Source organism: Oncorhynchus nerka, linkage group LG5 (assembly GCF_034236695.1).
Source record: "Oncorhynchus nerka isolate Pitt River linkage group LG5, Oner_Uvic_2.0, whole genome shotgun sequence".
NCBI classification, from domain to species: Eukaryota; Metazoa; Chordata; class Actinopteri; order Salmoniformes; family Salmonidae; genus Oncorhynchus; species Oncorhynchus nerka.
Genome location: NC_088400.1, coordinates 42,910,146 through 42,934,448, shown reverse-complemented (window position 1 = coordinate 42,934,448; position 24,303 = coordinate 42,910,146). Strand labels below are relative to the sequence as shown.

The following is a 24,303-nucleotide window of genomic DNA, read 5'->3' as shown; positions in this document are numbered from 1 at the left end:
TTTCGGGAACCCTTTTTTTTCTACGAGTGCATATGTTCTTACAATTGGATATGAGGGACACTGGAACCAAAACGATATATCAGTATTCCTAAACTATGTAATGTATTCATTAATGTCGACGGCTGATGTAAGGCTGATTTAAGGTTACAGGTGGGCGACCCTTTAGATAACGAACGGTTGTATACTGTCGTGATAGTACACCCGCCGCTCTCGCCCCCTTCTATGTGCGCGAGCTTTGTGTGTGCTCAGGTCGCGCTTGCGCTGTGGAACCAGAAGAGCCAGAAGAAAAAGACGAGAGAGTGGATTCGATTTAATAAAGCAAGGCAAGAGATTTTGTGTCAATATCGTTTTGGTTCGACGAAATGGAGAAGGTAGGTTGCGCATCATGGCTTTCGGAGGTGCGAGTTAATGCGAAATACGTACATTAATGGCTCCGATCAAGGATAGCGCGCTATTATTGGCACGCTATTGTGAACAAAAAGCAGCGATGACAGCTGTTCACTTGTGGCAATAATGCACATCTGTAAAAATAAATCATTGTCCTTAGAAAGACATTGCCACTATTGAAAATAATTATATTCCTAAATTAAGAAGTGTATCTCATTTTAATGTCAAGGCTTTGTATTTTGGGATATATTCGGGATAGCCTACTAAATAATCGAACGATACAAATGCGCATTATAGTTGACATTTAATATTGAGCTTATTATTTTCAAAAATAATGGGCACTCCTTAGGCTGTCATGCGATAAAAGGTTACACGGCTTGTGTTGTAAGATTAAGCCATTTACAGCAAATAGGCAACCCATAACATCTTAAGTATATAGCCTACACCTCTCTAAAGCCATTTGATTTGATTCAATTATTATTTCAGCTTTTCATTCTACAGTTCTAATGTGCGGGTTTTTGTTCGTTCCAAAGGCAGCGTAGGCAACATGTATTGGAATAAGAAAACGATGTGAAGAGCACATAATGTTTTTATGACGGGACGCCGCAGGGAAGACGCCGAGCCCCCGTCAGTTTATTTGGGGGAAAATCGTTGGAGTGGTTCAATTCCCTGAGTAACAGCTTGGATGTAAAGGGGACGTTACAGTAAGACATTCCAAAGATGCCCAAGAGGTGGACCGCAGCAACGCCATGCAGCTATCTCCCTGTCGTCTTGTTGGTGATCGTTCTGCCCAGGTGTATACTGTCGATCCGTGCTGACAAAACCATCAGCAAGGAAGACCATGTTACTGCTACGGTCAATGCCACCGTACTTGACTCCAAAGGCAATCCAAAGCAAATTCTAACCAAGGACGATGGCACCTACGGCCAGAATTCACCGAAAGTGGACGCGAAAGGAATCGTGATTGGACCTGCACCGAATCATGGAGGTAGGTCATATATCATTTATCAGCAGTGATGTATAGTTGCATTCAGGGGTAAATACATGGTGTTAATGCATGCGTGATGTTTAAGTAGCTTACCCCATTAATGCAATTGTTTGAATGATATTGAGGAATTGCTTTGTAGGCTACTTAAGATGTCAATAATACTACTACCAGCATGCAAACTGTGCTTGAAAATGGCAAGTGAAAGCTGTTCCCATAATATTTTCTAGTTCCAGACATTGCTTCTGTGTAATCATCAAAAGGGGCACATACTGTGTGGGTGGGTGGGGGTGTACATAAAAATGGCACCCAGGAGTTCACCTGACTGGGGAAGTAGACAAAGTTGCCAACCCCCCCCTCTCTCTCTTTCGTTGTATTCTCTATACGCCTATCATAACATCTAAGATAACACTTGTCAGAAATAATAGGGGTCAATGTATGGTTTTCTTCAGGCAATTGTATCTATAAAAAACATCTGAACTATTTGCCAGGCTCTGCTGGTGACACACGCTGCACACAGTAACAAGACAAATGCAGTCTCTCTCCAAATGACACACAGTAACAAACTACTGGGATATTTGCGATCCAGTTTGAAGGGCCTTCTACCGAACTGTTGCTGTATTAATAAATACACAATTGTTTAGGCAATATTTTCCTGTTATTCCAAGATGCTATATTTTCTTTCTTTAGTAGTCGCATTTCCCCTTTCGGCCCTTGTCATTATCTGTTATGGGGCCACATATTGGAAATAGCTCATGTTTCTGCAAAGCCAAGCTGATTTCTGGTCACTTCTCAAAATATCAAAGGGAATCTCTGACATACTTTCTGGACATTGTCATTTACATGCTATTTTGTTCAAAATCGAGCACTACTTCCTTTTCAGGATTTGCAAACAGTGGTAACTTTTCAAATCATGAAAAATGGACGCTCTTCTAATTCTACCCATTAGTTATTATCTATTTTCTGTATTTTTACCCTGCTTTTTCTCCCCAATTTTGATCTTGTCTCATTGCTTCAATTCCCTAATGGGCTCAGGAGGCAAAAGTCGAGTCGCGAATCCTCTGAAACATGACCCGCCAAACAGCGTTTCTTAACGCCCGCCCACTTAACCCGGGAAAGCCAGTCGCACCAATGTGTCGGAGGAAACACTGTTCAATTGACAACGTGGTCAGCCTGCAGGCGCCCGGCCCACCACAAGGAGTCGCTAGATCGCAATGAGCCAAGTAAAGACCCCCCGGCCAAACCCTCCCCTAACGACGCTGGGCCAATTGTGCACTGCCCTATGGGACTCCCGATCACGGCCAGTTGTGATACAGACTGGGATAGAACCCAGATCTGTAGTGACGCCTCTAGCACTGCGATGCTGCTCCACTTGGGAGGCCCTAACCATTTTTTTTCATTGGACTTCGGGACCTCCTTGCTGTGTAAACTCATATTTACCCCATTTCCCTAAGCCCCTTGTTTGAGTGCCTTCGGGCTAATCTGTAAACAGACTGGATGGGCTGAATACACATTGCAACTGTAGCTGTCCTGTATCTCTCCCCTCAGCTTTCGATGAACACTTAACAGCAGTGTCCCCAAAACACTCTTCCCCAGGGTTTATGTAATCGTTCTGAGGGAGGCCCTGGCTGACTTGTGAGGGCTTGGCTTGGTAAGGAATCTGAAGAACACTCAGAAGGGGGTTGAGGGCCATTTTGCATGCTTGTTATTTACAACCACAACATCATGTTCCACCCACCCCTGACATACATCTGGTGTGCACTGTGCATTCACCACAGGCTGTGTGTTTTGAATGTGTCCAAGATTTTGTGTGTGACTGTATTACTGAGCGTAATTTCATCCTTTAGCTATGAACATTGTGTGCTAGTACACTCTTGGTCCACTTTTTCCCTACTCCAACAAACATTCAAAAAACCATTAACCGGGTCTCAAAGCTTCTGTAGTAGAACATTACATAATGGATCACTTAAACACGTTTTGGCTGAATCATTCTGGCCCTGAGATGTATTGCAATGATAGGCCAATGGTGATGGGGCCATATCATCTTCCCGGCATCGGAGGCGTGAACCCTCGTCTCTCTGCTCTGGTCGCTAGCTTTGTTCAGGATACAGGATGCACAAAAAAAAGAGCATGAAATTGAGAGAAAGTGTAAATGAGGTCAAACATCTTCACCTAGCCAGTCCCTCCAGGATTCTGTGATTCTGCGATGGCAATGTTTTTGGCAAAATCAACAATTCCCCACATATTATGCAAGGGCTTGCAAATTTCAACATTCACCGCACTATTAGCTGTGAAATCATTGCAATATTATAGCATAAAACTGACCAATCACTGCAGTACAAAAAGAGGGCTCACAATTTCAACCAATCACACATTTACCACATAATCTGGTTCAATCAAGCCAAACATCCACATTTCCCTCATCACTGCATTTTTGCCACAAATTGGACAAAATCATTGCATATTGCCATGCAAAATGTCAGAATTGCCACAGCAAAATCTGGCATTTTTGCCCACAAATGTATTAAAAAAATCCTGCAAAATCATGGAGTGACAGCATATCCTGTACTTCTGTCAAAGGAAGAGCGAGGATACAAGCAAACAGTCAGTTTCAATTTTCCTACCTCTCTTTGTTCTTGGCATAAGGATTCTTTGTTCTGAACAGTTCTTTGTCTTCCTTGTTCACAAAGAACAAAATGATACCCTTTTTGTAAAGGTTTTACTTGATATAGAACATGATAGGTGTACAGTTGCTATGGAAACTGAAATGGCCAGAAAAGTAATACCACTGTTTCCATTTCTGTGGTGGGCAGAAGGTGCCTTTTGAATCGTCTTAAGTGTATATTCAAACTTCAGTATGGACTGCCTAAAATAGTTACAAAACCCCTGTTCTTGTGGTGTCCAAAAGTATGATAGAGAACTTCATTGGTTGAAATCTGATTTGACGTACAGTGCCTTCAGAAAGTATTCACACCCCTTGACTTTTGCCACATTTTGTTGTGTAAACTGGCCTACACCTAATACCCCATAATGTTGTTTTTAGATTATTTTTTTTTACAAATAATTAAAAATGAAAAGCTGAGATGTCATAAGTCAATAAGTATTCAACCCCTTTGTTATGGCAAGCCTAAATAAGTTCAGGAGTAAAAGTTTGCTTAACAAGTCACGTAATAAGTTGCATGGACTCACTCTGTGTGTAATAATCGTGTTTAACATTGACTTTTGAATACTTCCTCATCTCTGTACCCCACACATACAATTATCTGTAAGGTCCCTCATTCGAGCAGTGAATTTCAAACACAGATCCAACCACGAAGACCAGGGAGGTTTTCTAATACTACAAAGATACAGGCATCCTTCCTAACTCATCTGCCAGAGATGAAGGAAACCACTCAGAGATTTCACCATGAGGCCAATGGTGACTTTAAAACAGTTACAGAGATTAATTGCTGTGATATGGGAACTGAGGATGGATCAACAACATTGTGGTTACTCCACAATACTAACCTAAATGGCAGAGTGAAAAGCAGAAAGCCTGTACAGAATAAAAAATATTCCAAAACATGCATCTTGTTTGCAATAAGGTACCAAAGTAAAACTGCAAAAAAGCTTTATGTCCTGAATACAAAGGGTTATGCTTGGGGCAAATCCAACACAACAAATCACTGAGTACCACTTTTCATATTGTTAAGCATGGTGGTGGCTGCATCATTTTATGGGTATGCTTGTCATCGGCAGGGCCGAGGGAGTTTTTCTTCAGGATGCAAATAAATGGAATAGCGCTAAGCACAGGCAAAATTCTCCCAGAAAGACACTGGGATACAAATTCACCTTTCAGCTGGACAATAACCTGAAACACAAGGCCAAATATACACTGGAATTGCTTACCAAGAAGACATTGAATGTTCCTGAGTGGCCTAGTTACAATTTTGACTTGGCTTGGGCTTGAACATCTATGGCAAGACTAAAATGGCTGTCAAGCAATGACCAACAACCAACTTGACAGAGCTTGAAAAATTTAAAAATAATAATGTGCAAATATTGTACAATCCAGGTGTGTAAAGCTCTTAGACTTACCCAGAAAGATTCACAGCTGTAATCGCTGCCAAATGTGATTGTAACATGTATTGACTCAGGGGTGTGAATATTTATGTACATTTGATATTTCTGTATTTAACATTCAATACATTTTCCCCAAAAAATCTAAAAAAATGTTTTCACATTTTCATTATGGGTTATTGTGTGTAGATGGGTGGTTAAAAAAAACATATTTAATCCATTTTGAATTCAGGCTGTAACACAACAACGTGGAATAAGTCAAGGTGTATGAATACTTTCTGAAGGCACTGTAAGATTAGCCTTGAGTCCTAGACTAGGACTTGTTTTTGGTGTCACTCAGGTTGACTGCCAAAGGCCTAGTTACCATCATCTGCTGATGGCACCGTGGTGGCAGTTCGGCCTGGGTGGGGGGTGGCGTGACCTGTGCCACAACCCTTCCAGCAAACCACCAACCCCAAACTCGGGTCAGGCAAAGTGGAACATCAACAGCATGTTAGTAGGCATATGACCAAGAGAAGGGTGAAAAAACATACTTGGAATAATGTTCAACAAAGTAACAAAAGAACGAGTTTGTATGTCTTGGGTCATAGTTACTTAGGAGATCTCTGTTGTTTGGTATCACATCAACACTAATGTCCATTTACCGTACTCAACGGGAATTGCTATTACTGTCATGGTAAGGTTCTTCTGTTGAAGGGGTTACTTAACTGGGCTAGAACTGGTTTTCCCACTGCCTACCTACACAGGATTCCATTACTCTGCTGAAGGTCAGTCAAGACCATCGCGTCTGTAACTTGGCGATCAGGAACACTTCCCTGTGCTTGGTCTTTCTTCAGTTCAATAGGACTGACAGAAATCAATTTCATAGCACCACACATGAACCTGACTCAATGGAATTCTCACCAGCACTCGATTTCAAGGAAGTCACATGCCTGTTGAATTCTTCGGCCTTGGCAGTTACCTGCATTCCACTTGACACTTTTGTGTTTGTATACCTGAGGGAATGAGAGACATTTGATTTCAATACAGCCTTTTCCTCAGAGGTGTAGGTATGAGACTAACACGGAACCCAAACCGGCTGCGCACGTGCGCCATCGTGCATAAATTTATTTGGTCCCCCTACACCAAACGCGATCACGACACGCAGGTTAAAATATCAAAACAAACTCTGAATAAATGACATTAATTTGGGGACAGGTCGAAAAGCATGAAACATTTATGGCAATTTAGCTAGTTAGCTTGCACTTGCTAGCTAATTTGACCTATTTAGCTAGCTTGCTGTTGCTAGCTAATTTGGCCTGGGATGTGAACATTAGGTTGTTATTTTACCTGAAATGCACAAGGTCCTCTACTCCGACAATTAATCCACACATAAAACGGTCAACCGAATAGTTTCTAGTCATCTCTCCTCCTTACAGGCTTTTTCATCGTTGAACGTATATGGTGATTGGCATCTAAACTTTCATAGTATTACCACGACAACCGGCAACACAGTTTGTCTTTCAATCACCCACGTGTGTATAACTAATGAGGAGATGGCACGTGGGTACCTGCTTCTATAAACCAATGAGGAGATGGGAGAGGCAGGACTTACAGAGCAATCTGCGTCAGAAATAGAAAGGACTTCTATTTTAGCCCTTGGCAACGCAGACACAATAATTTAATAACATACATTTCTATATTTATTTTGCAATGCTCGCACGCACGGTGTAATCAGGGTATTTAAATATATATATATATATATATATATATATTTTTTTTACCTTTATTTAACTAGGCAAGTCAGTTAAGAACAAATTCTTATTTTCAATGACGAACAGTGGGTTAACTGCCTGTTCAGGGGCAGAACAACAGATTTGTACCTTGTCAGCTCGGGGATTTGAACTTACAACCTTGGCCACTGTCTGTTATCAGTCCAACAATTCATCCACCTGATTTTCCAGAGTCAATGGAGCTAGGTGTTTGTGGCAGGTCAGAGATCAGCCCAAGGCATGCCCACATGCAAGGGCGCCTTGAATTGCAGGCCGCAATCACACACTATATTTAACTAGGCAAGTCAGTTAAGAACAAATTCTTATTTTACAAGGACGGCCTAGCCCGGCCAAACCCTCCCCTAACCGGGACAACGCTGGGCCAATTGTGCGCCACCCTATGGGACTCCCAATCACGGCCGGTTATGATACAGCCCGGGATCGAACCAGGGTCTGTAGTGATGACTCTAGCACTGAGATACAGTTCCTTAGACTGCTGAGACATTCGGGAGCTCGTTAAAGTACTGTGTTCTAAATTTGGTGACTGCTATTATTACAAAGCTAACACGTTCTCCACGTGGACCAAATATTGTAAGGACTTCATAAAAATGGCAACTATGTTGCTGCGGTGGCTGCCAGCTGTCACTTCTATGGAGGCCATGAATAGAAACAGAAACAAAATCTTGGCTTCATCAAACTGGTTTACTCTGGAGTCTTGGCAGAGATATAGAAGGTATCAGAGCACCTATAAAGTACAACAACTCTCTTCGCAGAGTGCCTTGACCTTTCTTTGTATGTACCCTTTAAACCTTGACCCTTAGTTGTGCCTAGGACATTTCAATCAAACCCACTTCGATCTGCTGATTTTGAACTCTGTCTGTGGTCTGTTTAGTGAGGTGTCAAACTGATCGTATCCATTTAATTCAGTTCTCTTTTATGTTAATGGAAGGTTTATCTTGTAACATCCTCACATAACCTTTTCAATAGCCCCTGAATTAAATATGATTTGTTATACAGAGTGTGAGTACTGGTAGTACTTCAGGAGAGAAGTTTACATTTCTGAAAGCCATTCTAAACACAGTCCACAGCCTCCAGATCTCTTGGAACATAAACCTGTTGATTTATCGCTTCCTGTTTTGAGTCGTGTAGCATTAGAATTTTGTCCTCAGGCCATTCTGCCTTTCCATCTCTATCTCTCTGCGTCTCTGGCTGCCCAACCGTAGGACTGAGGCGGTCTCCAAGGGCATAGGACATATGGTGGCGAGATCAAACGATCGAAGCCCAAGCTGCTCTGCCTTCGCTAGAGCCATAAAGAAGAGCAGTCGCTCGGATAAATGTTCTTCTTTCCCCTCCTCGCCTCTGCTCCATTCACTTTGCCCAGTCTCTCCTCACCAGCCAGTGCCAGCACCTTAGGCCTACAAATCATAGTTTAGGAATGAGAAATCATTCCAAAACCAAGACAAGCTATCAAGACAGTACCACCCAATCAGAAGTCAGACCCAGAGCAGCCAGAGTAACCAACCTTGTCAGATGGATGGAAGCCTGTCCGTATAGAGTACTTGGCAAGTAAGACCGTGTGTCAATGGAAACCCTGTTGTGCCGTTGCGTAGTTGCCGAGCCAGGTGATTTGGGAAGCTCGAGTGAGCCCACATGGCGATAAATGACCCTAGCATGGCGTGGCTCGTTGGGGATGTAGGCTAATTAGCCTCACCCCGGGCCATGGATGACCAACACTCCCTCGCTACTGGGAAGAAATATCAGCTTGCAGTAGGTAGGGAGTAGGGATACTGAGGTTGCTGCTGTACCCCCTGAAAAATCTGAATTCAAAAAATGTATTTTAATAAAAGATGTATAATACATTTTCAAAAGTAGTGCACTGGGTCTTTACGAGTATTAGCGGGCCGATATAGACGTCTGTAGTGCAGGCAAAAACATTTTTTAAGCATCTCCGCTTTGGCAAAAAGGTAGTTGTATAATTAAGAACAGTGTCTTTCAGGATTTAATAGTTGGAATTGTAAGAGTTGTTGCCCTGTCACTTTCTCTGCAATTGTCCTTCTAATGGAATCCAGAAAGAAAAACAACCATGTCCACAAACATCAAAAAGTTCTGGGCAGAGACACAAAACATCCACATGTTGATCAAATAACATGGAAAACACTTTTTGTGCAGTATTACTTTACCATCCTTACAAACCACTTAATGTACATTACTGTATTGTACATAGGCTGGTCATCTAGGTTTATACCTGTAGACTTTCCATCACCATGAAGAGAAACAGTGCATAATACAGTAATTGAGTACATTGAGACATCAAGTGGTTTGATGCTGTGATGGGGCTCAGTTGGTAGAGCATGGTGCTTGCAATATTAGGGTTGTGGGTTCGATTCCCACGGGGGACCAGTTTTTTTTTTAAGTATGAAAATGAATGCACTCACTTAAGTAAGTTGCTCTGGATAAGAGTGTCTACTAAAATGGAAAAGAACTGAAATTGTCAATTCATTAATCACATAGAAATAAGTTGCATTTGCAAGATATTTCAATATACTGGAATAAATATCACGCAAGTATTTTTTTTATTTCACAAAACAGGTTAACTGTTTTGTACAGAGAATTATCAGACTCAAGTTAAAAATTATGGTAAACTTATTTTGTTGCATCCACCAAAATTGCAGCACCCTTACCCCCAAACTGCTTCCTGTGGCTATATCAAATGTAGAGTTTTTTTCCCCCTATGATATTTATTTTGAGCAGCAGTGGCAACATTTTAATTATATTGTTATCTTCCATTGAAACTCATCTGAATATTGAGGACAGTTTAATTGTATTTCTTGATCTCAATGACATCACCAGCCAATTCTATATTAATCCCAAAAATGATCTAACTAGCGTAAAGTTACTGTTACTACGCTTCTAGGATTACAAGCCAGCTAGCTAGCTAGTTACCATGGAGGTTTATTGGACAATCTGATGAGAATATGAGCAGATATGGATCTTGTTGTAACCTTTCACTCTGGGGGGGTGCCTTAATACTGTATGCCTTGTGAACCTGCTCAGTATCTCATTTATCTACTGTATCGCACAATTAACACAAAACAATTATGTGGGCTGTAACATTGTAATACCACACACGCAGGATAGGAAATGTATGCAGGACAAATAGGAAAAACAGATAATTTAATTTCACACCAAATTGGTTTGGATCGTTTTTTCCAAACTCTGGCAAGTGTTCCTCCTTAGTTTGGTTCGTTTGGACTGGTGTGAACACTCTATCCGCACTAGGGAGTGCACTAAACAACGCACTGTGGTTTGCTCAAAAAAGGGTGGTCCTGGTCCGATTCTATTAGGACCATGATGCAGTTCGCTCCAGGTGAGAGCGCAGTCCGGACCAAACACCGGAAAAGAACCAGAGGCGTACAGCATTTGATAAAAATGCATGGCAGATGGCTTGATATCTCTGAAACATTCTGTGAGTAGCAGTGCTTTTATAACCTCATCAGATTAATCAATCAATCAATCAAATGTATTTATAAAGCCCTTTTTACATCAGCAGATGTCACAAAGTGCTATACAGAAACACAGCATAAACCCCAACAAGCAAGCAATGCAGATGTAGAAGCACGGTGGCTAGGAAAAACTCCATAGAAAAGCAGGAACCTAGGATGAAACCTAGAGAGGAACCAGGCTCTGGAGGGGTGGCCAGTCCTCTTCTGGTTGTGCCAAGTGGAGATTATAAGAGTACATGGCCATTTAAGGCCAGATTGTTGTTCAAGATGTTCATAGATGACCAGCAGGGTCAAATAATAATCACAGTGGTTGTAGAGGGTGCAACAGGTCAGTACCTCAGGTCAGTTGGCTTTTCATAGCCGAGCATTCAGAGGTAGAGAGACGAAAACAGCAGGTCCGGTGAACAGGTCACGGTTCCCTAGCCGTAGGCAGAACAGTTGAAACTGGAGCAGCAGCACGACCAGGCGGACTGGGGACAGCCAGGAGTCACCAGGCCAGGTAGTCCTGAGGCATGATCCAAGGGCTCAGATCCTCTGGGAGGGAGAGAGAGAATTAGAGGGAGCATACTTAAATTCACATAGGACACCAGATAAGACAGGAGAATTACACCAGATATAACAGACTGACCCTAGCCCCCCGGCACAAAGACTATTGCAGCATAGATACTGGAGACTGAGACGGGTGTGTCGGGGGACACTGTGGCCCCGTCCGATGATACCCCGGAACAGGGCCAACCAGGCAGGATATAACCACACCCATTTTGCCAAAGCACAGCTCCCACACCACTAAAAGGATATCAACAGACCACCAACTTACTACCCTGAGACAAGGCTGAGTATAGCCCACAAAGATCTTCTCCACCGAACAGACGCAAACCGGACAGGAAGATCACGTCTGTGACTCAACTCACTCAAGTGATGCACCCCTCCTAGGGACTGCAGGGAAGAGCAGTAGTAAGATTAGGGGAGACGGGGGCTATACCGGGGATATAGGCTACTGAATATAGACTTTTCACTTCGCAGTTAGATTGGCTATTCCTCCCGCATGTTTTTTTGAAGACCAAAGCGAAAGTAATATGATGTTTTTGGACACAAGTTATGCTTCTTGCTAATCATAGATGGATTAAATGTGAGCATTTTTCTCCAATAAACAAATGGCTTGCATGAACGCGTGGTATTGTTTAGGCATTTCAGTTTGTTTGACATTTGGCAATGTGAAACCAACCAGACCAAATTTGAAAATAATTCTATGTAACTAATAATCAAACACTGTTTCAAACTATAGCTCAGAACTATGTGTGAAAACGCCCTTAGTCAGTGGTGACTAATGAAAGCCTTGGTAGTGGAGTTCCATCCGGTGTTCTGCTATTAGACTGCAGTGTATTATTTCCATTGTGTGCTGCCACAGTATCTGCGGGCTGCTAGCTGTGGCTCTGTGAATGTGAGGGGGGGGGGACAGCTCTGAAGCAGACAGAGAGAGAGAGCAGTCTCCTAAGCCTTCAGTGATGATGACGGATGAGCCATTTTGATTGGTTGGAGGTTGGTGGGTCGAACGGAGCGCTCCATCCGCAGCATTAAGGAGAAAATGTGCCGTTAAATGGCCTTGGACGCACCAGCCTAACCACAGACAAGAGATGAATGTTAGAACAAAGGGCAGCAGCCTACACTCTGTCATCATCTCTCTGGAGTTTCACTGTACATTGGCCATGTTGGGATATAGAATATACCCCAATTGGTTGCCTCTGGAAGGAAACGGAGCAGGTTTGGGGAAGATGTCACTCAAATTTAGTTTGCCTTTGTTGTTTGATCATGACTTTTGTACAGTGTGTTGTTACTTATACAGTATGATGCCCAAGGGATTGACATTCATGGCAAAATTGGATGAGTTTTCCTCCTCACTCACACACTTATAAAGTGGATATGTGTAAATATCACCAGAATTTTTTTATATATATTTTTTTATCAGTTATTCTGAATATTAGATTATTAGCAGTAATATGTAGGTTATAATAACCTTGACCTTAAGAGGGTTCAGCTGTGACGTTGGTGTTCCTCTTACCTCACAGTGGTCCTGCTGGCTCTCTGTCACCTGTGTGAGCCGAGCCCACTAAGCCGAGTGAGTCAGGCGAGGTTATGTGATTCCAATAGTTATCCTGCTCCCCACCACCATTACGCTAACTCATTCATTAAACAGAAGTCTGAGCTTTGAGGGAGAGCAGTCCTCGGGGAGTGTGGAACTGGAGGAGTCCCACAGACAAGTGATTTACTGGAACTGTGCAGTTAAAACTGTAGCTTTAATAAAAAGCACTAGCCATGTTCTGAGAGCTTTCTTGGTTGAAAACTAATCTGGTAAATATACAGTGCCATTCGGAAAGTATTCACACCCCTTGACTTCTTCCACATTTTGTTGTTACAAAGTGGGATTAAAATGGATTTGTCATTTTTGTCTACGATCTACACAAAATAATGTAATGTCACAGTGTAATGTCACAGTGGAAGAAATGTCACAGTGGAAGAAAAAATCTATATAGTTGTCATTTTTTGTTGTTGCCTTATTGCAAACAGGATGCATGTTTTTGAATATTTGCATTCAGTACAGCCTTCCTCATTTTTACTCTGTCATTTAGGTTATTATTGTGAAGTAAATACATCGTTCCTCCGTTTTCTCCTATCACAGCCAATAAACTCGGTAACTGTATTAAAGTCACCTTTGGCTTCATGATAAAATCCCTAAGCGGTTTCCTTCCTCTTCGACAGCTGAGTTAGGAAGGACGCCTGTATTTTGTAGTGCCTGGGTGCATTGATACACCGTCCAAATTGTAATAAATAACTTCACAATGCTCAAGGGGATATTCAATGCCTCCTTCTTTGTGGTTGATATTCACTGCTCGACTGAGGGACCTTACAATTATCTGTATGTGTGGGGTACAGAGGTGAGGTAGTAATTCAAAAATCATGTTAAATATTGTACATGGAGTGAGTCCATGCAATTTATTATGTGACTTGTTAAGCACATGTTTACTCCTAAACTTGTTTAGGCTTGCCATAACAAAGGGGTTGAATACTTATTGGCAAAATACATTTCAGCTTTTAATTTTAATTTCTAAAAACATGATTTCACTTTGACATTATGGGGTATTGTGTGTAGGCCGGTGACACAACATCTCAATTTAATAATTTTTCAATTCAGGATGTAACACAGCAAAATGTGGAAAAAGTCTAGGAGTGTGAATACTTTTTGAAGGCTGATTGTATTTGTATTTATTATTAGCAGTAGCAGCTACTCTTCCTGGGTTCCAGCATAATTAAGCCAGTTATACAATTTTAAATACATTTCACAATAGATTTTACCACACATTGTGCGCCCTCAGGCCACTACTAAAAGGACCTTGCTTTCTCGTTGTAATCTCATTTACTTGTAACTCCCAGCCGAATAGCGTTGCACTTCTGTCATCGGATGGAAATGAAGTTATTTTCTGCCGAATGTGTTGCACAAATGTATATTCTGTGAAGGAAAACGAGAGTTGCACGTCCCTGATCACTCTATTGAAGCAAAAAAACACTGTTGACTTTCAATATAAAACGCAACCCCTGTCAATACACAGCTGGACTCGCCTGCTCCCGCTTTCTCCTGTTGTGCTATTTACAAACAAACACGTGACTGGCTCAGCTATTCTTTCTTCATAATGTAAAATAATGTGACCGGTGAAATAAAGAACACAATCTGTTTCATCTCCTAACTTTGACTGCAGTTATTCACTTAAAAAATAGCTACAAATATGCAAATGTATAGACAAACTTAAAAGAAATAGTTGCAACAATGTTGACGATTTTGAAAAACAATCCCATGGCTATTTCCGGTGTACTGCCCAAGTCAAATGTTCTTTTTTTTACATCAGATTTTACTTCTTGCATTAGTTTAAATAGATTTCCATGTCATGGCTCTATGTAGTACTGTGCGCCTCCCATAGTCTGTTCTGGGGGACTGTAAAGAGACCTCTGGTGGCAGGTCTTGTGTGGTAGGCATGGGTGTTCGAGCTGTGTGCTAGTAGTTTAAACAGACAGCTCGGTGCATTCAACATGTCAATACCTCTCACAAATAAACTCAGCAAAAAAATAAACGGTCCTTTTTCAGGACCCAGTCTTTCAAAGATAATTCATAAAAATCCAAATAACTTCACAGAGCTTCATTGTAAAGGGTTTAAACACTGTTTCCCATGCTTGTTCGATAAACCATAAACAATTAATGAACATGCACCTGTGGAACGATTGTTAAGACACTAACAGCTTACAGATGGTAGGCAATTAAGATCACAGTTAAGAAAAGTTAGGACACTAAAGAGGCCTTTCTACTGACTGAAAAATACCAAAAGAAAGATGCCCAGGGTACCTGCACATCTGCATGAACGTGCCTTAGGTATGCTGCAAGGAGGCATGAGGACTGCAGATGTGGCCAGGGCAATACATTGCAATGTCCGTACTGTGAGACGCCTAAGACAGCGCTATAGGGAGACGGGACGGACAGCTGATCGTCCTCGCAGTGGCAGACCCCGTGTAACAACACCTGCACAGGATCGGTGCATCCGAACAACAAATGCCCAAGTACAGCAGGAACGCACAATCCCTCCATCAGTGCTCAGACTGTTCGCAATAGGCTGAGAGAGGCTAGACTGAGGGCTTGTAGACCTGTTGTAAGGCAGGTCCTCACCGGACATCACTGGCAACAACGTCGCCTATGAACACAAACCCACCGTCGCTGAAGCAGACAGGACTGGCAAAAAGTGCTCTTCACTGACAAGTTGCGGTATTGTTTCACCAGGGGTGATATCGGATTCGCGTTTATCGTTGAAGGAATGAGCGTTACACGGAGTGCGGTACTCTGGAGCGGGATCGATTTTGGAGGTGGAGGGTCCATCATGATCTGGGGCGGTGTGTCACAGCATCATCGGACTGAGCTTGTTGACATTGCAGGAAATCTCACTTCTGTGCGCTGCAGGGAAGGCATCCTCCTCCCTCATGTGGTCCCCTTCCTGCAAGCTCATCCTGACATGACCCGAGCCATACTGCTCGTTCTGAGCTAAACTTCCTGCAAAACAGGAATGTCAGTGTTCTGCCATGGCCAGCGAAGAGCCCGGATCACAATCCCATTGAGCACGTCTGGGACCTGTTTGATCGGATGGTGAGGGCTAGGGCCATTCCCCCCAGAAATGTCCAGGAACTTGCCTTGGTAGAAGAGGGGGGTAACATCTCACAGCAAGAACTGGCAGATCTGGTGCAGTCTATGAGAAGGATATGCACTGCAGTACTTAATGCAGCTGGCCACACCAGATACAGACTGTTACTTTTGATTTTGACCCCCCTCCTTTGTTCAGGGACACATTATTCTATTTCTGTTAGTCACATGTCTGTGGAACTTCTTCAGTTTATGTCTCAGTTGTTGAATCTTGTTATGTTCATACAAATATTTACACATGTTAAGTTTGCTGAAAATAAACGCAGTTGACAGTGACAGGACGTTTCTTTTTTTGCTGAGTTTACAAGTACTGATGAAGTCAGTCTTTCCACTGCTTTGAGCCAGTAGAGATTGACATGCATATTATTCATGTTAGCTCTCCATGTACATTTAAGGGCCTGCCGTGCTGACCTGTTCTGGGCCAATTGTAATTTTCCTAAATCCCTCTTTGTGGCACCTGACCACAGGACTGCAAGGGATATAAAGCCACAACACATGTGTTTTTCCAGCAGCCGATTATGGTCAATAATGTCAAAAGCTGCACTGAAGTCTAACTAAACAGCTCCCAACAATCTTTAATATTATAAATTTATTTCAGCCAATCATCAGTCATTTGTGTAGTGCCATACATGCTAAGTGCCCTTCCCTATAAGCGTGCTTAATTTGTTTACTGTGAAATAGCATTGTACCTGGTCAAACACAAGTTTTTTTCAAAAGTTTACTAAGCGTTGGTAACAGGCTGATTGGTCGGCTGTTTGAGCCACTAAAGAGTTCTTTGCTATTCTCAGGTAGCGGAATGACTTTTGTTTCCCTCTAGGCTTCAGGGCACACACTATCCTATAGGATTATATTGAAGAGACGGTGAATAGGAGAGGCAATATCGTCCACTGTCATCCTCAGTAATTTTCCATCCAAGTTGTCAGACCAAGGTGGCTTGCCATAGTTGATAGACAAAAATAATTGTTTCACCTCTTCCACACTCACTTTATGGAATTCAACATTACAATGCTTGTCTTTCTACGTTTGGTCAGTGATGCATGGATGTGTATGTTCAGAATTTGTTGTTGTCATGTCTAAGTTTTCTAATAACCTGGTAGGTTGACTAATAACCTGAACCAGGCTGCAGGCAATGGTTACATTTACATTACATTTAAGTCATTTAGCAGACGCTCTTATCCAGAGCGACTTACAAATTGGTGCGTTCACCTTAAGACATCCAGTGGAACAGCCACTTTACAATAGTGCATCTAAATATTTTAAGGGGGGGGGGGGTGAGAAGGATTACTTTATCCTATCCTAGGTATTCCTGAAAGAGGTGGGGTTTCAGGTGTCTCCGGAAGGTGGTGATTGACTCCGCTGTCCTGGCGTCGTGAGGGAGTTTGTTCCACCATTGGGGGGCCAGAGCAGCGAACAGTTTTGACTGGGCTGCGCAGGAACTGTACTTCCTCAGTGGTAGGGAGGCGAGCAGGCCAGAGGTGGATGAACGCAGTGCCCTTGTTTGGGTGTAGGGCCTGATCAGAGCCTGGAGGTACTGAGGTGCCGTTCCCCTCACAGCTCCGTAGGCAAGCACCATGGTCTTGTAGCGGATGCGAGCTTCAACTGGAAGCCAGTGGAGAGAGCGGAGGAGCGGGGTGACGTGAGAGAACTTGGGAAGGTTGAACACCAGACGGGCTGCGGCGTTCTGGATGAGTTGTAGGGGTTTAATGGCACAGGCAGGGAGCCCAGCCAACAGCGAGTTGCAGTAATCCAGACGGGAGATGACAAGTGCCTGGATTAGGACCTGCGCTGCTTCCTGTGTGAGGCAGGGTCGTACTCTGCGGATGTTGTAGAGCATGAACCTACAAGAATGGGCCACCGCCTTGATGTTAGTTGAGAACGACAGGGTGTTGTCCAGGATCACGCCAAGGTTCTTAGCGCTCTGGGTTACAATTGTAAGCTTTTTCTTGAGTGGGCAGCTTGATGAAATCCAGTCAATATTTAGGTCACCCAGAAAACATAAATATTTAGGTCACCCAGAAAATGTTGAACAAGTCTTGCATTTTGCAAAAGTACTGTATGTCTCAGTTTAATACCAATGCGTTTCACAACATCCCACATTTGACATGTGCCATGTAAAGCCTTGTGCAACAGGAGATACACAAGATCCGTGTGCAAAGCGTCGTCTATTCTCACCACCATACCAGAAGGTGGTTTACTGTCTTGTGGGTCTTGTCGCAGATTCACACTTTCTGTTCGTGTTCTCTCGCTGCATAGTGCAACATTGCTCTGAGTCACCCCACTCACTCTATTATGAAGACACTATCAGTGGCTAGCAAGTAACTCAGCTTAACAGCAAAGCATTGCATCGGTCTTCTTCCAATGGAATATATCACCCAAGAAGGCTCTGCAGAAATACATATGGGCAGTGTCAAATTGAAGTGCACCACGAGATGTCTTATTTTCTGTACAAGGCCCGTGGATGACGAGTGCTGTCCTTGGGGGCAAAAACAAAACATAGTTCTGAATTGCACCGTAACTCTCAGAAATTAGTAGGAGTGAAAATGACCCTGTTGCGAACTTCAGAATCGTCATTGTGGTGACATGTGCCGACAGAAAGTAGTTGACTTGTTCCACATTTAATTGTGTTACAGCCTGAATTAACAAATGTTTCATGTGTTTTCTCACCCACCGACACACAATAGCCCATAATGACGAAGTGAAAATGTTTTTAGAACTGTTTTCACATTTATTGCAAATTAAATACAGAAATCTAATTTACATAAGTATTCACTCCCTGAGTCAATACACGTTAGAATCACCTTTTGGCAGCGATTCCAGGTCTCCAGTCTTTCTGGGTAAGTCTCTAAGAGCTTTGCACACCTTCCTTGTACAATAGTTGCACATTATTCTTCTTTGTGCACAAAATTCTTCAAGCTCTGTCAAGTTGGTTGTTGATCATTGCTAGACAGCCATTTTCAAGTCTTGCCATAGATTTCCAGGCCATTTTTAAGAGAACTGTAACTAGGCCACTCAGGAACATTCAATATCGTCTTGGTAAGCTATTCCAGTGTATATTTGGCCTTGTGTTTCAGGTTATTGTTCTGCTGAAAGGTGAATGTCTCCCAGTGTCTGTTGGAAAGCAGACTGAGCAGTATTTTCCTCTAGGATTTTGCGTGTTCTTAGCTCTATTCTGTAATTTGTTTGTTGTTGTTGATTAAACACCCTAGTCTAGCATACCATAACATGATGCAGCCATCACCATTGAAAATATGAAGCGTGGTACTCAGTGATGTGTTGGATTTGGCCCAAACATAACGCTTTGTTGTTAAACACTATTAAACACTACTATTGCACAGTCCATGCAACTTATTATGTGACATAAGCAAATTTGCCATAACAAAGGGGTTGAATACTTACTGACTCAAGACATTTCAGCTTTTGATTTTTTATTCATTAAAAAATAAACATAATTCCACTTTGACATTATGTGGTATCGTGTGTAGGCCAATGACACAAAATCTCAATTTAACACAACACAACAGAATGTGGAAAAAGTCACAGCCTAATTTGTTTTCAAGGGTCTTTGCTATAAGAGCTACTGCAAATGCTCTGACGGTTCCACCATGCATACTGTACATGTAGGGTTTTTAAGCCTGAGAACTAGGCCATGCCTCCATTGGTTGAATTTCTATTTGTCAATTGGCTTATCAGTTCAGATGTCGGTCAACTTATTTTATATAAACTTACCTCAGGTGAAAAGAATAGAGGTTACTTCATTATTTCAAGCGGAAATGTTACCCACTGCCTTGATTCGGAGCCCGATTAAAAATAAATAAAAGAAGATTGGATAAAGGTAGAGACTCAGAGCTACTAAATGGTATGTAGTTGGGGAACACTGCAGTTGGGGAACAATGGGAAAGTAAATTCTGCTTTCAAAGCTGATTAACTTGTAACTCCACTTTTGAGAAAATGGCCCTTGAATGTTTTTGGTACAGCTACTGGAGAGCTCTTATTTGTCAACATCTATTCAGCATCGTTCACACCCTCTTAAAGGAAACCACTCATTCCTTTAATTTACAATGTTAAATAATACTAATATGTGAGAATACAATTTCTTGCTATTATAATAAGGTTGGTAGCTTGGAAAATCGTTGTGGAAATCTGTTGCCGCTCAAGTCAACTACAAAATCCACAATGCAAATGTAGCTACACAAATAATACCAAAGACAATATCAGCATGTAATGTAGCTAGATAGCTGTAGATCCGGCAAAAAAAACAAGCTGCATTATCAATTTAGGAATCTACAATCTCACCATGTTCAACCTGCAGATCAATGTGCCACAGAGTTGTGTCTGACATTCGCAACGGCAGGTATACACTGCTCAAAAAAATAAAGGGAACACTTAAACAACACAATGTAACTCCAAGTCAATCACACTTTTGTGAAATCAAACTGTCCACTTAGGAAGCAACACTGATTGACAATACATTTCACACGCTGTTGTGCAAATGGAATAGACAACAGGTGGAAATTATAGGCAATGAGCAAGACACCCCCAATAAAGGAGTGGTTCTGCAGTTGGGGACCACAGACCACTTCTCAGTTCCTATGCGTCCTGGCTGATGTTTTGGTTACTTTTGAATGCTGGCGGTGCTTTCACTCTAGTGGTAGCATGAGACGGAGTCTACAACCCACACAAGTGGTTCAGGTAGTGCAGCTCATCCAGGATGGCACATCAATGCGAGCTGTGGCTAGAAGGTTTGCTGTGTCTGTCAGCGTAGTGTCCAGAGCATGGAGGTGCTACCAGGAGACAGGCCAGTATATCAGGAGACGTGGAGGAGGCCGTAGGAGGGCAACAACCCAGCAGCAGGACCGCTACCTCCGCCTTTGTGCAAGGAGGAGCAGGAGGAGCACTGCCAGAGCTCTGCAAAATGACCTCCAGCACACCACAAATGTGCATGTGTCTGCTCAAATGGTCAGAAACAGACTCCATGAGGGTGGTATGAGGGCCCGACGTCCACAGACTTCCATGGGTTGATACATTTCCATTGAGAACTTTTGTGTGATTTTGTTGTCAGCAGATTTAACTATGTAAAGAAAAAAGTATTTAATAAGAATATTTCATTAATTCAGATCTAGGATGTGTTATTTTAGTGTTCCCTTTATTTTTTTGAGCAGTGTACTTTTGAGGAGATGGGTAACGTTCCCCATGCTACGTCAATGGGCCACATGGTGCATTCTGGGCGATTCTAGGACAAGGAGCGCTCTCTTTCAAGGGGTGAATGGAAGTCTATTAAGCGCTAGCGCCAAAACCAACATTAGCAGGAATTTCGTCAACAAGAAGTACAACATTACAAATATTTTCTGAGATGTGAGATAATTAACTTGCTATCTGTAATATCGTATAGCTGAGGAATATCGTATAGCTGAGGAAAATGTGCCTGTTTCTCAACATATACACTGACTTTGAGAAGGGATTGCGTGGCGATTAGCTTAGCAACTGCGTGATGCAGCATGGACGGGGCATAATATGATTTCTATCTCCTTTCGAATAATATTTCTGGCAACAGAACCATGCAATGCACCCTGGACTGAACTGGCAGACAAACATTTCTCGAGGTAGGAATATCGAAAACATTTGATCAATGGCTCATTCGAGAGAAGACATCCTACCGAGTAATGACATTGGCCAGAAATTGAATCTGACATGTGTGATAGACAGTTTCGCAATCTAAAAGTCGTATTCCTATTATCTTCCAGTGTGTAGTGAGAGCAATTCTATCAGAGTGCTACGTCATACCAGACAGATTTCTGCCTGCTTGAACACCAATAACTCAGATACACATGAAATGATCCAGGAAATCAATAGAGCATCACGCAGAGATGCTCAAAAACAATATAACGTTCAAGATGGGTGAACCTTTCCTTTAACCCTTAGCCCCACCCATCTTTTTAAGGAGTCACATGTGAGGCCATGTGCTAAACAGAGTGAGTCGTGTCAAACGACCAAAGATTTCAAGACTAAAAGTTGTCAAGTGAAATGTAAAATTCCAGGTAAAAATACACTTTATCTAGTCCTTTGTCTTAGTCTGACTTTGGTGCAGGTCATGTTGTTCTTCACATTACCATCTCTGGTAAACACACACTATATCAATTAAAAGCGTATTTGTCACATGCACAGGATACAGAAGGTGTAAACGGTACGGTGAAATGGTTACTTGCATATTTGCATAGTAGCAATATCAGAAATAGAAAGCGTCCACATAAAATAAATATTGTTCCAGCAAGCATGTTTCTCATGTTTCAGTCACAATTTCTAAACCATACTGTACTGTCTTTGAGTCAGTCATGTGTGTGTGTGTGGTCTAAATAACTAAACTGGCTAGTTTGCCTGTCTGTAAAGAGAAGGGTGGGCCTTGCGTTGATCCTGCTGCTCTGATTAGAAAGAGTGAAGCTCTATTTCCCCGTCCACTCGCTTCATAATTTCTCCCGATCACTTTTCCTTGCATGTTTTCGGTCTGATCGTTTGGATTGCTGCTGCCTGCTACTATGATACATCACATGGCGAGGACGTTTGCTATCAATGTGCATAATATCTAACAAGTGGGGCAAGGGTAGGGAAAACATATGAAATGTTAATGCCCATTCTGACTGAGTGACAGCAAACTTGGCTGCCCTCTGCAAATTGAGGAGACACACAGACACACCCACCCATCCGCACGCTGCTACTAATCCTCAGCTTTTTTGCAGTGAGAATGGGCAGGGAGATATTTTTGCCAACATCTATTTAGACATATTCAAACACTATCTTTTTTTCCGATCAACTATCAACTGTCAAAATGGATACAATTACGAGTATGGCCATGTCGGCATACCCCTGACACACTTGTCTAAATTGATGGGTAAATGTGGAAGAAATGCTGTAACCACCCCACAGCCACAACTAGCTAAGTGGATGGGTCACTACTGTCTAGACATGTTCATGAAATACAATAGATGGCCGTAATCACCCCCAGACACACCTGGCTAACGTGATGGGTCATGTAATCATCTGACAAAGTGGAGTATTTTGTTTAGACATGTAGGTAGCTAAACATTGAGCCATAATCCCAACCCATACTACTAGCAACACAAACTGATTGTCATAGCTAGCCACCACGCATGAGATGCTGTAGTATGAATCTGGAGGTAGCTAAAGCTAAGCATCTATGTTCAATGTTAGCTAGCTAGCTAACATTAGTCTATATCTAACAATGCAAATTGCGTTGTAGATTATGAGATGCAAATCATATTACTATACAGATCATACACGTAAAGTTATCTAGCGAGCCAGCAAGCTTGCAATGAAAACGACTTTCTGACAAAATTAGAAATGTAGCTAGACTCTGACCCGTATACATGGATTAACATTTCATGGCAGACATTTTGTTTGTGTCAAGTCACTCCAGTTCACACTGACCGTGTACAGAAAGTTGTCCAACAACTTTTTCCCACTGATCTTTGTCGATAGTGTCACGACTTCCGCCAAAGTTTGTCCCTCTCCTTGTTCGGGCAGCGTTCGGCGATCTACCTTCTAGCCATCGCTGATCCTCTTTTCATTTTCCTTTGGTTTTGTCTTGTCTTCCATCACACCTGGTTCCAATCCCATCAATTACATGTTGTGTATTTAACCCTCTGTTCCCCCTCATGTCATTCTCTGTGATTGTTTATTGTAAGTGTTTGTGCTCGTCTGTCCTGGTGTGCGTCGGGTTATGTGCCCATTATTTGATTGTTCTGTTTTCCGTTGTTTTTTTTTGTTATTAAACTGCGCCGTTTGGAAACACAGTTTTTGCTCTCCTGCGTCTGACTTCTCTGCAGCCAGTACGCACCCCTTACAGATAACGTCTGGTAAATTCTGAGCAGCAATGTTGAGAGCAGTAGCAACACTTTAGCAGTTCTCCATGGTTATATCTTTAAAAACTGCTGCGGTAGCAAGGATTGCCTATGTATACTGAGCAGCTCACGTTATAGACAGGAGCATGCTACATGGCAGACCAATCCAAACTAATCTTTCAGCATGTTCAGCCCATCCGTTATCTCAGCCAGTCATGGCTAGCGGGAAGGTTCCTGCCTTTTTTCCGTGGCTAAACCAATTAAGCTTGTAATTGAACAATTGTACAGTATATGTATTTACAGATGGCATACAAGTTTGTTATTAAGGTACATGAAAGTTCACATGTTCCAGAAGGCATTTCTGCCCAAAAATAACGCATTTTGATTAAAAAAATATGTTCAAATGCCTCTCCTATGAAGTCGACATACGCCTAGCTTCCTGAAACGGGTCACAAATACTCTGCTTATCATGTGGTGTGGGTGTTCAATTCACATCTTTCGACTATAGCCCAAATTTAGAATGTCGACGACG

General features: G+C 42.3%; 1 protein-coding gene across 8 annotated transcripts in view; it reads left to right on the top strand.

Moving 5' to 3' along the window:
- Nucleotides 1–241: 241 nt before the first annotated feature.
- rnf130 (ring finger protein 130) overlaps nt 242–24,303 on the top strand; it is a 67,517-nt gene continuing 43,455 nt past the window's right edge. For 2 of the 8 annotated variants that reach the window (XM_029659983.2, XM_029659980.2), the window contains exons 1-2: nt 243–371; nt 921–1,375. In XM_029659983.2, the coding sequence (XP_029515843.1) occupies nt 1,108–1,375 (268 nt within the window). In that variant the 5' untranslated portion in view covers nt 243–371; nt 921–1,107. Of the gene's footprint in view, nt 372–920; nt 1,376–24,303 lie in introns of all 8 variants that reach the window. The other 6 variants (XM_029659986.1, XM_029659981.1, XM_029659988.2 and 3 more) reach the window with 5 other exon arrangements.